The 15,369-nt window shown below is 43.2% G+C and overlaps 1 protein-coding gene across 1 annotated transcript in view; it reads left to right on the top strand.

Annotated features, from left to right (window-relative positions):
- LOC124297317 (rho GTPase-activating protein 44-like) overlaps nt 1-15,369 on the top strand; it is a 79,854-nt gene that overhangs the window by 22,484 nt on the left and 42,001 nt on the right. Inside the window, exon 2 of the mRNA XM_046748231.1 lies at nt 3,310-3,518. Within this exon, the coding sequence (XP_046604187.1) occupies nt 3,514-3,518 (5 nt within the window). The 5' untranslated portion in view covers nt 3,310-3,513. The remainder of the gene's footprint in view (nt 1-3,309; nt 3,519-15,369) is intronic.

Raw genomic sequence — 15,369 nt, 5'->3', positions numbered from 1 at the left:
CTGACAGAACCCCAAAAGTCCAAACAGCGAGGTGTAAAGTACACGGTCAAAATGCAAGGAGATCGATGACAGGAAACGCTGCTGTACTTTTGGAAACTCTGAGTAAATCGTCAATCTTACCCCTCGGGAATCGCCGCCGACGACACCAGCGTTTGGAGGTTCGACCACCTTGCCACCCTCGTAGGCGACACCTTGGGACAGTTGGGATCGGCCTGCCGGATAATTTACGGTCGACGATCCGGGGCTCGGAGGCAACAGTGATGAAGCCTTCGGTTTGCCTTCTTCCACACGTTTCGATACTCCCGGACTCGCGGAACTCTTACGATTTCCGGCTCCAGCCTCCATCGCCGGTGGAAAGACCCTTCAAAATTCCAAAATCTTGACCAATCTGATGCACAAATTCTACCCTCAACCCTAACGCCCTGTCAGGCGAAATAGCGGAATACATTGAACATTTGTTTTCAGCAATTGAAGTTCGTTTCGTTCATTATTCTCTTTTTTCTTCCACTATACCATCCTGCATTGATGTCCGATCAATTGTATTCTGCACTCTCAGCAGTGCTTTGATCTTCGGTACTTCTTACCCATAGCTTGATCAATAGTTGGAATATACGTTGCTGGCTCTTCTCGGATCTCATTGCAATCTGCACTTCGGAGGATGCATTCCCCCTGTTCCTTATATAAGAAGGCACTTTGGCCTTACAAGGTATTTATTGGAAAGAGTGATCCACTGCAGCTGGAGTTTGCAGTAGGGTTGTTCGACCGGTTGACCAGATGCGGAAATCTTTCTGCCCGGAAGTTTGCCTCTCCGACGTTTTATATCCAGGAATTGAACTCGTCTTTCTGCAGACTGGAGGATTGATGCGGTATTGAAACGCAGTCTTGTTCATGTTAATTCCGAGTGACGTTTGATCGTATGAATCACGCACAAAAAAACTCTGGAACATTACAGTCACCTTATCTCTAACGCTTATCTGTATAGTGCAAGAAGAAACTCGACGTTTCTTCCGATCGCGGAATACCTGCAGGGTGAGTATCTGGCCAGGTGTTTACCCGCATCTGATCGCTTTAAGCCATCCTTCACCTCCACCGTCTAAAAAACCGCTAGGCGAACCCGATACACCATGTGGTGTACCTTGTACCCCATAATACGACTCTAAAGAAACGAGGACATTCACACTGCACGCGTTCCTTTATCCACGGGGGAAACACGCGGGTGATAGAAAGAGGGTTGATTTTATATTACGGGCTCGTTGGGGATGCGTGTAGAAAATCAATTCACGCTCACCATCTACTTGGTACATGCAATTGCTCGTATTTGAAGAAGAGAAATTAGTTGGGATATATTCGTCATTAATTTGGGACTGTCTGTAGTTGGGTTTATGATTTGTTGAAAATCATTTGATTTAAACGAACAAAGATGCCGGTTTTTGGAAACGGCTTCATAGAGTGCGATTCTCTTCGCCTATAGTGAGATACGTGGATAGATGCATATAATAATAATAATAATGTTAATTGGACCGAGGATAATTATGGAAGTACGTGGGAGAGGTGAAGATTAATAAGCTCGCTTCTTTAAATATGACGACTTATGAGCACAGCTGCATCATTGTAGAACTGTAGAACTCTTCAGGGCGATCCATTCATCCAAGAATTTTAAACTAGTTTTATTGACATTTAAGTGCGGTTCATGCATTTGTTTATTATAGACCCTCCTCTCACATTTTAATATGCATCACGTGCTGCTTTACGTCTCATTATAAAACTCTCTTATTATTCCAAATCCGCGTTTCTTTTTCACACGACGCTATACGTGGACTCTTCGCTATTTTCTTCTGTCAATAATAACTGCGCGAGGCGCAGACTTTCCATCCACTCCCTTGACGTTAGTCAGATCACTCAATGTGGAAGGTTACGGACCCTATGACTGCAGAAAAGGCAAATGGTCGTTCGCTTCGTCCGTTTATACACGGTTCTTTCCATATTTTTATTGTTCTTTCTGTTAGTTGTAATTTTGTTCGTTCTTATCTTTGATCTTCTGCCGGAATTTCTTTCCTCCCCCGCAGGTTTAGGGACGAATTGCACGATTCAACAAGTAAAAACGAAGTGTTAAAACTCTTAAGAGGTCATCCATAAAGTATAACGTAACCAGTTGGAAGAGTGGGTCAAGCAAAATCCGACGACAGGTAACGGCGAGGGGTTAAAAAAAAGTTCAAAACTGGTAACATGGTTTATGGACGGCTAAGGTGTTCTCCCCATTGTAATCTACGGGTAATCTTTCTCGCTCCGGAGTTACATCTCGGTTTTCGCTTTTCCCAATCGTTGCACTATGGGATATTCACTAAAAGCCAGCCTTTCAGGAATGGGGATGTAACTTCTTGGTCCCCATTTTACTGCTGACCATTAGCACGGTTTTGTTGCAAAAATGAAGGAAGGAAGGAAACGGAAAAATTGGGGTAGAACAGAGAAAAAGGAATGTACGAATTTTATACGTCTAATTCCACATTACGGAGGAGTAAACATATCAACGATGCTCCAATTACCGTTTATTCTCATCACAAATTTTAAAGACAAGATGTAATCATGCCCCCCCCCCCTATCGTTCCTCGTTTCTCTTAAGACGCGCGTTTGTATGCATAGTTGTTGAACAGTTTCCTGGAATATTTCGTAACACATGACTCTTTTCGGTCAACTAACCAGCTAGTTCGACGTGAGAAACTGCATCATGAGGCATATATATGTAAGCCATTGCATCATCTAAATTGTCCAAGGCATTAGACGTATATAAAAATAATTGTAAAAGCTATATGCATGTACGGAAACAAAGTTGCATACAAGTTTCACCTAAGGCTTTTTATTACAGTGTGCTATTTCTCACGTCTGGTGAAAATAGTCGGTAACTGTGTGACTTGATACTTTTTCATTTACATAGATCTTCGTCGAATTTGTTCATTGTTTATTCGAGCAAATGTATCTTAAACAGTTCTTGTTATCGGTCTGAAGTGCGCATATATGGGTTAGAGAGTATTGGTGCATCTAATAAGAGGGTAAATTTATTATTCGTCACTGACAAGATAGTTGTTTATTTGAAAGACACCGCATATATCATGTGTTCAACATTTTATTTACCTAATCTTTTCACGCCGAGTAAGGTGAAAACATTTCTTATACTCAATATCTCTCTCTCTCTCTTTCCCTAGCTTTCTTACATGTTTATACATATTATACTATACACGTCTATCCTTTTCTTTCTACCGTGATCTAGATCTCTCTATTTATCCCTCTTTCTTTCTCTCTGTCTCACTTTAGTTTTCGGTGACGTTCCCTCTCTAGAAATGGTCCTCAGGGCGCCGGGTCTGGATGAGATAAGCTCGAAATCTGAGGGCGGCTTTCGGCCTCACTCAGTCGTGCAAACATTCCTCTTCGTGGTGTGCTCTGCCTGCACGCTCATGGGGCCCCGTCATAACACACGTTCAACTGGCGCCATCGTCGCCGCCTACGCACGCCTTGCATATGCGGTGAGTATAATAAACGCAATCGAGTTTTCATTTGTTATTTTAATATTTCGATACTAGTGATAGAAATACTTTAAGTTCCCACGTCGTGAATCGTGCTAAGACAACTTCAATCTTCAATCGGTTTATTCCGATTTGATATGTGCCAAGTTTACCTACAATGGGTTTACTTTACAACAATCATTAATCAAAATGTGCGACTCTGCTCATGCGATTCGTTAAGTCGAAGATCGGTACTTGATATAGCGGTCAGATGAAACTCGATTGCTTAGGTGATTTGAAAGGATGGATTCCGGGGCGGATGTCTATTGGGATTGTCACTTTGCAATGCCCCATTTGGTGGAAAAAACTCAAACTATTGCAACCAGGCTGACAACTGACCGTTGACCGTGTTTTTTCGCATGTGGATGGTATGAGAACAGATATATCATTGATTACGTTTCATTAATTTGTGGGACATGAGTAATTTGAAATCCCAAGAAATACGATTCGCTTCCATTAAAATAAAAGACTTAGGCTGTGTGGTGATAAAATGGCGCCGACAACCATCCTCTGACGTCATGAGGACATTTTCCGGCAGCTGGCCCGCGAGAATTTGAATCAATTCCTTGCCAAGCTCGACTTTTTATTCCTGAATTGTGTTCCGGTTCCGTGACGGAGATACGGGGAATACGAGAGTTGGGTGTTCACACGGACGTGACTGCAGAACACGCGGTGGGGATGTACGTCAAACGAAATTAGGAGGCAAAAGATATACGTATGTAAACGGTATACACACACATATATGCGCATGTATATATGTATAATTTATTTTTGAGAGGAGAAAAAGTTTTACATCCGAAAGTCAGGGTGCAATGGAGCAACGATACAGCGTCGGTAAGAAAAAGTTGGAAGAGTTAAAAGCACGCCGCTTCTATGTATGTACGCATGCATGCATGAGACGCGGGGGCGTGACGCGGGTGTGAATGAAACAAATGTAATGAATGAGGAATATGTATGGTACGTATTGTATGTGTATACATATGGTATATTTTGTATGTATAAGATCGTACGCCACGATGCTAGATGAGACTAGATCAGATGAGAGATTAAGTCGGAGGAGGAGTGGTATCACGTTATACTTCCACCTACGTATGAGTATTATTATATACATTTGCTGGAACTGTCTGGATCCACATGGAGAATGTATCACGGCCACGATAGAAAGTCTTCCGAATCGGATAATAGAAACTAAATTCAGTGCTCTGCAGGTGACCAAATAGTTTGATTCAAGCTTCAACTCTGGCCGCAGTTGTACGGATTGAATAAGTCCGCTGTGGGAATTCAGCTTTCAGTGAAAATGAACAGTCTGCAAATATCTTGTTGCGGCTTCCACGAAAGGCTGTGAAACACGTGTCATTTGACGAAATAAGTTATCGTTTGTAAAAATTTCATCGAGAATGATCGATCGTCTTTAACAACCAATTTCTCGTTCAAAGTTTATCGAACTTAACTGGAGAGCCTTGAAACTTAATCCCAATTTTCGTCCACTAGCCAACGTTTTTCACGTCACGGTAAATTCTTTCTCTTACAAACGTATAATACATTTCTCATATCTGTACAGAATATGATTTTATTTGCCTAGTGACGAGAACCACGCGACATGGAGAGAAAAAACGTTATGTGCAGAGTAAAAAAAAAAAAAAAAAAAAAAGTGAAAAAGCCGTAAGAAAAATGAAAAAAATTTCAAGACTCGAGTTGCGTACGCTCGAAGTGATACGTCCTCTACCGTTTGCAACCCTGGATTATGTAGTATGCACACTCCGTATTACACGTACAGAAATGTATATTGGATACACACACGCTTGTATATATATCGCCAGGACGGACCTTGAGCGTAAAGTGCGTAGGTCATAGGGTACAGGACACGGCTGAATATCTGACTGCATAAAAGATGCTCACACGACTGGGACAGATGCTGGAATCAGTTTCTTGGATGCCGGACCTGACCAAGTCCCTTTTTGCCTTTCTCCCTCCGAGAACGTCGTCGCTCCCTGCAACCCGACCGAAGGTTGTCTCCTCTCCTCTACTCCCCTCTCTCCGCGTGCGTGGTTCTCTCCCTTCCATGATAGACCATTTTTTGTCAGCCCTATACAGTCTGCCGCGTCTGATGATCACGGTCACAGTCAGCTTATGAGCAATGCCGAGTAGACTTGCTTTCCTCGACGATGTAGCTTCACGGGGTAGAAGAGCCATTATCATGATATCATTCGGCGTTCAACTTTTCTTGGTCGGTACTTAAGAGTCACGGTTTTGACGACGTGCCTACCTTCGTTAAACTGCTTTCTCAATTTCCGATAATTCCAATCTTTGGTTCCGTTCTGTCAACAGGTTCTATAACTATAAGCTAGGCAGCTAGTCGCACTGCTGCAGGGTGGCATTCCGAGCACGTGAAGCAATAAATTGGGGCAAAAAAATGAACGGCAGGACCCTCAGGACCGACCTTTTGACTGCTAATGGCAAAATGGTAGAAAGAAATAGAGAGGGAGAGAGAGAGAGGGAGAAAGAGACAAATAGTTACGGGGTGGAGATAAGGCGTGAAGATTTTCAACATCCAGAGCATGCTGCAGCAGGAGTCGAGGAGAGAAAAGTGTCGATTGCCTAATAGCTTTTCAAACTTGTGTTCAGTCCACCGGGTACTTTCCATCTCGTAGTTGCAGAGAAAAACGCAAAATCTTCGTAAAGTACCTCGATTATGCCTTGGCCAGTCGTTTTTTTCATGTTGTGAGGTTGGATCATGTCAAACTGAATACTCAGTCCAGAAATCACGCTACCATCGAGACGAACAAAATTATAACGACGTTTCGACACTGTTCCGTTTAGGAAACAAAATGATAGTCTTGGAATTACGCAAGCGATTTCCTTCGAATTGAGTGCTGGGCACACGATGAGACTTTGCAAAATCTTGTCTTGGTCTTGTCTTCGTCTGTTAAGTTTTGTCTTGGTCTCGGAAAAACCTTGATTTTTGTGGCTCGTTTTGGGTTATTCCTTGGGTTTCACCTAAATACGGTTTCCATTTGAATATTGACTAATCTTGGCGAGACTTTTGTCGCGACTTCAGGGCAATCTTGGTATCGCCTCGAATTTTTCTATGGTGATCTTGTCTTTGTCTTGTCTCGAAAATCAAGGCAAGACCAAGACGAGACCAAATCCAGTCTTGCTCTTGTGTCCAAGACTACCTTCGATCCGCTTTGATGAAACTGTAATTATTATTTGTCGACGTTTACCACGCGTTACAATTTATATCATATCACCTCGTCAGGCGTGCGTATATATATCTCTCACGCTGATTCTTACACGCCCATTCTTTGCCTCCTATGGACTTGATGAGCATTGCTCGTCAAGGGTACAGTTACACCTATAATAGCTCTTAATTTCTTTCTTACACATCTCACCTAACGCTAGGTACCCGTAATTGTATTCTTAACAATGTGCAAGCTCATGCTAGAAAAATTATACCGTCATTAGAGGTTTTTTTATCTTCCAATCAGGGCCTTGGATTGTGATTGCAACGGAAAAATTAGTCATCTTATACCTTCGAAATGTTTCGAAGAATCGTGACTCGAATATCTGATGATTTATCAAAATCGTAACAGGAACGTTGGATTACATATTTGCATGTAAAACGCGGTACGAATTCCGTCCGCAAGAGTTTATACCTGAATAATTTATTACAGATACCTGTATCTAAAATCGACGGGGGCGGTTGTATCACAAAGGAAAACGCGTGCCAATAAATTATCATACTATACTGCAACGTGCTCGTTCGATTCGAAGGCCGTTCTGGATTCTGAGCCTGCGGCTCGGTCTTGATCACGTACGCAGTAACAATTATTATCGGTGTCGCGCGGTCGGCAATTTATAAGCTTGCGCAAGCTCGATCGTCGAGTAAGTTTTTCAATTACAGCTCTTGGAGTTCTCTGCCGCACACGGTACTCGAGCATTTATGAGGGGAAACGCGTCTTCGGTATCCGTGCCATTTGTACCAGACCGCCGCTAATGATAATCGATAAATAACAAGTAATTACCAGTCATTTTTCGCACAAATTTAACTCGGGTTGGCAATTTGTTGTACAATTTGTTACAAGTCTCCGAACCATTGATGACCGTTAAAATCGTCTTCAAAGATTTTATTGCTCTTAGCCTCGTACTACACGAGGTTCGATCAGGTTTTTTCGCCTCGTCATACCAATCACAAGGAACGGTATCCGAGGAAACAAGCATCACGCAATGCCGATCTTCATTCATCAGTCAAAAGATTTGAATTTCGTTACATCTAGGTTCCTGGTAATTGTTGTTAAGTTTTTTCGGGGAGCCGTTCGGACTTTAGAGGTCCTTAAATTCAACAGTTCATTTTTATAGAGTCGACACCGGCAAACGTTGCGATCGTAGATAAGAAACGATACATTTTTTTCCTTTTAGTTTGTTCACATGGTTGCCGAGTACATATGTTGATATACGATTGTTAAAATAGAACCGCGATAAGTCACGGTGAGAATTGTTTCAATTCAGTTATCGCATAACGTATGGGATAACTGAATATATATGTATATGTATATAACAATGTCCGGTGATGGATGGTCGTCTTATAGGCATAGTCGTATACCTATATGGAACTACACTGTCATACATAGAAATGGGTTTTAATATTAATTGACACTTATAGCATTTAGGCTATGAAGTATAAAAGTAGTAATACGACTCACGCGTTGGCAAAGTGCTGATAATAATACCTACGTAGCGAGCGGCAAGAATAATTTTATTGCAGAGTTATAATTGACATTTCATTACTTGTATATCATACATTTGTAATTTTATAACTCCATAGTAACGAATGCAGCGTGTATGTCATATCCTCATGATATATTAGCTAAAGAGTTTCGTCTTCGTGTCTTTTACCATCGCAGACTGATTACGCCGAACGACGTCAAGATGGTAGGAAAAAAGGATGACAACGTGCGAAAGAATGAATAAAAGCAAAAGATATTAAAATTACCAAATGTCGTCGCCGCCGGGGGGAGGGAAATCCAGAGGAAACGCGTCACTACGAGGAATTTCTCTTCAACATCTGGCTCGTAGTACGTACAAGGTATTACACAACCCCAGAGCATTTAGCTGCCGACTTTAGCTCCTTGCCGTACCTACTCGACGATTAACAAAAAAAAAAACACACCACCGTTTTTGACACTGTCATAACGGGCGGGATAACATTGATTTTACACCTCTAGCTGTGTTGCAACAAGTATGAAGGCACCACTCGATCGGTGTAGGCATTCCTCTACGTTTCGCGACATTGATTGCGTTTACTTTTTATCCAAGCTATAACTGCCGACATCGTCGTCGTCGTCTTCGTCGTCGTCGTCCGACCAAGAACTTTTTTTTACGCATATGGTCAGACTGTGCATCGATTGACGGAGATTCGATAAGGTTGCCGAGATCGTGCCGCTGGTTTTCGTCCCTCAATTACGTCGCCGATGAAAATAAGCGCAACTGATCCTTCAAGGTTTTCCAACATTCACGATGAAAATGTTTTAAAGGATAACTTGTTGGATGGCCGTGCTGTGCCAGTTGTGGAATTTCTTTTTCTTCAACTTCGTTTTTTTTTCTTTTGCCATCATAAGAGCTCGGCGCATAATACACAAAGCGAGGCGTGAATTGGAAATAGCCGAATGGTCGAGGGTGCTTCAAAGACGATGGTGTGTTCAATACATTAAGGAATCTTCGACGTTTTCTCGTCTTATAACGTCTGCAGCAGTGACTCCTAAGTCGCTTCTGCTTTTAGCACCTTTGGTGAAGGTATATATATATACCGCAAAGTGCTGCTGCCGAAGCTCCGAAGTATGTACATATTCAACGCTAACAAATCTATCCTGTTGCTGCATCAGCTGCATACCGTCGCTTTTACCTATTGTCTATCATTATTATTCCTTTTCTTTCACTGCAATTCCGTGAACTCTGATTACTGTGTACTCAAGCCTCAGCGCGAGGTATCGGTACTTCTCAAAGCTTCGGAGAGGATATATATTCATTAGCGAGGATGTTCGGTTAAACCCTCTCCCATATTTCTCGTGCTGCACCACCATCGTGACCATTCGATTTCACGGGGTCATCGTAGATTCCGGAGATGTAAGGATTCCGTGCGATGGCATTTCGATGTCGATTTTTATTAAATTCGTACCCAGTATTTTGTACACTTTGCAAGGATGTAAAAGATGAGCAGGTCAATGTGCAGTTTATTCGACTTTTGCTTCCTACGTTTCGACTGCATGATGTCTAATTTTCCTTTATTTTTCCGACCGTAGACAGTGACATTTCTTATTCACAGTTTACCGTTGAAACAGTTTTCATCATCGAATACCTTGCAAGTTTGAGTCTACCTTCTTCACAGGGTATCTCAAAATATCATTTGGGAATGTGTATCAAAACAATCAGCTCTTTCTTTCTTGGAAAATCGTAGACAAATTTTTACACCCTTGCGAATCGAAATCGCCGCTAATCCTTAAACTGCAAATGCATGGCATTCAAACCTCTGAAAAACCATCGTTATTTTTTAACATTCTTTTAATCACAGCGTTGTTTCGAGTCATGAGTACTTAGTGTAAGATTCGCAAGTGTCGCATATCATAGTTTCAAAGAAATTCCTTTGCCAGCATGCGCGGACTCTGCACGGAGTGTTGGGTTTCCTGTCTGTAGATTCGAGAATCAAGATTGCGAAAAGCGTATATCGCGCAGGCAAACTGGGCTAAACAAGCCCGAGGGTCAGGGGAGCAGACAGAGAGTCGAAGAATAATCAAGACCAAGAGACTGCTCGCTGGGCCCACATTTTGCCCGCCTGCAGTATACTCGGTACGTGGTCATACCTCCTGTAACATTATACATGTTACACATACCTGTATTGTGTGTATGCATAAAGGCGAGGCAACTGCGCGGCGGCATGGCACGGCATATAGGAGTCTCTAAAAACGGGACCGTGAAAGGCTCTGAAGTCACGGAGTGACGCGACGCAAAGCATAGAAAGGGGAGTGTGTCTGTCCGCCTTGCCGCGTGAAAAATTACGTCAACTTGGACACGATCGTTATCTTGCCAGCTGGTCTCGTTGTCCCTAGTTCTTGTACCCTCCTTCAGAAACAACCTGGCAAAACAGGATCTCCTACCTTCCTTGGAATATCAACTTATAAACTGTGGCCATGTATGCAGAACTATAGAACGAGGAAATAGTCTCGCTATTCCATGACTGACGTGTTCCTCTCATAAGAATTTCACTGCGATTACGTCACGTTTTGTGAGACAAAGTGCTCCCCGTTTGCTGCTAATTATGGTTTCGGAATGAGTCGAGTCACAGACAATATGTCGAGTTCTACGCTAGTTGCGCAGTTTTCTACAAACCAAGAGAAGGACTGCTTATGGAGGACTCTTTCTTGATGGTCGGAAATCAAACTTGGACTTCGTATTTTTACGGCATTTGCTTGTAAAGTCTTGACAATATGAGATCACGATCAGTTGTTTCACGGAGTTTAGCGTCTGCATGTATCGATGCTCAGTATGTTCGATATACGGGATAATTTATATTTCGCGATGCAGACACCCAAGAAGCGTTGGACAGGCAGCGGTCTGGTATACCAGAAAATGACCAGAAACTCGGGGTAAAAAATCGACTCACAAGAACGAGTGAGCGCGACAAAGAACAATGCGATAACCGTGCTGTAGGAAAGGGCTCTGCAGCTTCCTCGACCGAGAAGGCGAACTGGCCTTAGGTATTTTGATTGGACGGTAAAATATGCCACGTCGAATTCTCTGGGAACTCTTATGCTCCCTCGTATACCGAAATTGTTCGAAAAATTCAATCAACGGCGGGAAATAGTTTCCTCTTTAGGAATTCTTGAACACGCCGTTTGAACCGTCGATAAAGCTATTTCTGCCAATTAATTTCTGCACAGATCGATTGAGACACAAGATTAGTATAACCAATATCGCATAATACGATCGACGGAATTTGTGCGTTAATTTGTTTTCTTTCTTTTCTTGTAATTAAGTCACGTACCGAGCTCGTTTATTATGCATACTTTATTCCTCATTGTGGTCCAGACGCTGCGTAAGTAACACGAGACGATAGAACTGATTGGCAAAGTCGCTCGGCCCAAGATTCCGTCATTCACAGATTAACGCCTCTGCAGTAGCCGGCCTCTTGATTCGAACACCGCCTGTGTAGATATGAAAATTGCGACGTGGAATATGAGAATCAGTGACTTAATGTCTACGGCGGATGCCGACCACAACTTGCTAAGATTTTGATAAAAATTAGAAGCTTAATATCCTTCGGGTTATTTAAAAGGCTCTTAGTTTTTATCAGGTCTTATCGTTCACCTATACTTTCCAATTCCTTCCTCTTATACCAACGCAAATTCCTTCCGGTTTGCTTACTGCTCACGTCAAATTATCGCGTCTATCCAAAAGCCGCTTACTTAGGTTCCGATAAACTCTACTGAGTAACACTATCCTCGTAGTATCTGCAGGGTCTGCCCGGGCCGAGATCAGGTGAAAATAATAACCGAATATACTCGGAAGCATCGCGTACGAAATACGAAACACGAACAGGCAAAGATGAAAAATGAAATATCGAACACCCGACGGCTGCAGCGGCGTTAGCAACGCTCGGATGGTTCGCGTGAAATTCAATCAACTGCAGTGTCCTGATCCTTTTCCCTTGCTTCGCCTTCTCTCTTTCTCGGCTTAGCTCGCTACTCCTCAAGCATTTAGCTTCTTGGTAGGTACGTACTTTTCTCGATCAGAATCCGATACGACACGTTCGGGGGGTCATTTGCCGGATGCATTTGACATCGGCCTGGAGGCTTCTAAGCAGTTGGAAAAACAAACCGTTAAAACCTATTCGGAATTAGTCATCTTTTTTGTTCACAGGATGAAGGCGTTTTGTTACTCAGCGCGTCTACTTTGTCTACCAACTTTCCTTTGCATGGCTGAAATCAACAATACTTTACTTAGCAGATCGCTACTTGAAATTATGATATAGTGCCAGATATTCGGGAAGCGGATGTAAGCTGACGGGTCCGAGATGCTCTGTCACGACTTTGTTGATGAGGTACGTACGTTTGGACACAGAACTCTGTATGCGGCACAACCGCTTCTCCAAAACTATCAAGACTTTCAATCTTAGAAGAGAATTAAGCGTTAAAAGGTATCCGATAAGGTGATGCTCCCGCGTAAAAGCCTGTAGACGGGGTCGCTCGTACATAGCTCTCAGCTTGTCTCGTCATATTTTTTTTCGACATCCGTGATACTCGGAAGCCAATTTCAGAGCCCGGGCTCATTCGTTGACTGACTCCACGGGCACGCCTACTTACTTGACCTCTCGTTTTTCGTGTAATTGAAACAATTTGAAGAAGGGCCAACGCAGGACCGTCGACCGGTGGTTTAAAACCGACGATTCATACCTACAGGGTGATTCAGATGATGTGGAAAATAAAAACTTTTTCCAGAACAGAGTGTACAAATGATTGATCCTTGTCTCGAAAGTCCGGGTTTCTAGACCTTTCCAAAGCTTTGAAAGTGACCCACAAGGTTGCTCGCAGCGGCAACTTTCTATACCGGCAGTCGACTGATAACGTATAACTTCGTCGTAAAATTTATACCGTACAAAAGTGCAGATATCCATGAAAATGCGGTATGCTCGTAAAAACTTCTGGACACGCTCACGGATAACTAACTATCTGCATTATAACTATCTATAACTGATGAGATAAATATTTAACGACTCAAAGCGTCTCGCACATAAATAGCGGAACTAATCTATCGCCTCCTTTTCTACGTCAGTGTTCGTACAAACTGACTATCGAAGCTGCCGATTAATCGATCAATTGCACAGCACTAGTAGAAACTGAATACGTCTGGTCGTCTCTCTGACGGAGCTCTGCGCTCTCTAGTTGCATCGGCTATCGAGCATTCACCACCAGAGGATGAATTCGGTCGCGTGCGCGGACCGTATCAAGCAGCAGCCATACGGAAGAACCGGACCTACGGGTTTACCGTGTCCGGCTTCTGACCGTCCGCGACGTTTCCAAATCCGTCGTGCTTCTCCCAGAGGATGAAAGAAAGCCGCGGAGTGAGTTCTACGTTCGCGGGGAAAGATGCTGGGAAAAGGCGGAACGATTATTGACGGGCTTCCAGAGCCACCGTGATCGTTGGGTCTTGGTTTGGAAGTGGATGCCAACCGCCAACGTCCAACTTCCATCCTGCATCACCTTCGCGGCTATGGTTATGGAAGCCGGGTAGATAGGATTGCTACAAACGAGTATGAAAGACCGAAACGATACCGACGCAACTCGATGCCGCGATATCATGGCTTGATTCATTGCGCGCGCCCTCTTGAATTACCTGGACGATATTTACAAGCCGAATGGACTCGAGTGACCCTGCAACGAATCGCTTCGAACTGGTTAATGGAATTTAACCTCCGAGTCTGGGGGCGATTGGGGGCATTTGGCAGGCCGCTTTTTAACCGCCGAGGCGTAATATAATTGAAGCGTTACGCGAAACAAGGCTCTCGCGTACCCATTCCAACCACAAGTGCCTTTCTTCGTCTTCCTGCACGCTCGGTGATTTCATCAGAAAACCAACAGAGGACGTAAGAAATACGGTATAAAAGACGGAATTTCAACGAACAAACTCTCGTCGAATGGCCAATTAACGAAGGGTATATAATACACAATTTAACCACCTGGAATACACATATTGGAATTCAAAATGTTGTTAGTGACTTTTTCGCGTTATTCATTCTCACCAACTGTGAACCATCCAGTATTTTCTTTACGCACAGGAGAGATACAATATAATACATTACGGGTCAAGACGTACACAGATGGTACCAGTCTGAGCAGCTGGACCCCGTGCAGTGATTTTTATCGAGGCCGAAGAGAGTCACGGCTGAGATATCGCGTACGCCGTATGGAGATACAGATACGTATAAGCTCCTGATGATGCTGGACCCCGCCCGACGACGTTCCGTTTCTACCTACTTCTACTTCCACTTCCACGTTATAGAGTTGCTCGCGACTTACGGCCGCGGCTCGTCGACCGCTGGACTGTAACGCATAACTTTGCCTCAACGGCGATCACCCACGCCTCTCTTCTCTTTTCTTCTCTTCTCTTCCCTTCTCTTCACTCTCTGTAACGCTCGCTTGTTCAGAAAACCTTTCAGATAGGTCCTCCGCCTCGGTATCCGAACGCCTTGTAATTTCTTGCTCGTATTTCTCCTTATACTAACATTATACATATATACTTGTACGTACGTATACAATGTATGCTGGTATATGTACGTAGTCGATTCTTTGTCGTTGTTGCCGTTGTTTCTTTTCCTCTATTTTTTTTTTCTTTTTTTTTCATCACTTATTTGCTCCTGTTCAGTTTCGTTCCTCGATCCGCCTTTTCAGCCGCGTTTCACTTACTTTATTCTTATTTTATTGACGGGGCGGGCGGGGGTTTAGTCCTTATAGGTATACCAACGACTCTCACTCGCTGTCTTTTTTTTATTATGCAAGTACGTATACGGTTATTCTCATTCTTTATACCCTGTCGGCCCCCGTATTCGTACCGTCTATGTATACGTCTACCCGTAACGATGCTGCGGCTGACCGTTACTACCTCAGGCATACAATGATTCTTCGATCTACCGCATTAGGCAAATTTAAAATACACGAGACCCTTACCGAAGAGGAGGTGATTGGCAGGTTGCATTCCCGGATGACACGCTATCCTAAAAAGTATCTATCTATCCATCTATCCTACTACTTAGGACATAATC

Source organism: Neodiprion virginianus, chromosome 2 (genome assembly GCF_021901495.1).
Source record: "Neodiprion virginianus isolate iyNeoVirg1 chromosome 2, iyNeoVirg1.1, whole genome shotgun sequence".
Lineage (NCBI taxonomy): Eukaryota > Metazoa > Arthropoda > Insecta > Hymenoptera > Diprionidae > Neodiprion > Neodiprion virginianus.
The sequence above is the reverse complement of the archived record's forward strand: the minus strand, read 5'-3'. Positions and strand labels throughout refer to the sequence as shown.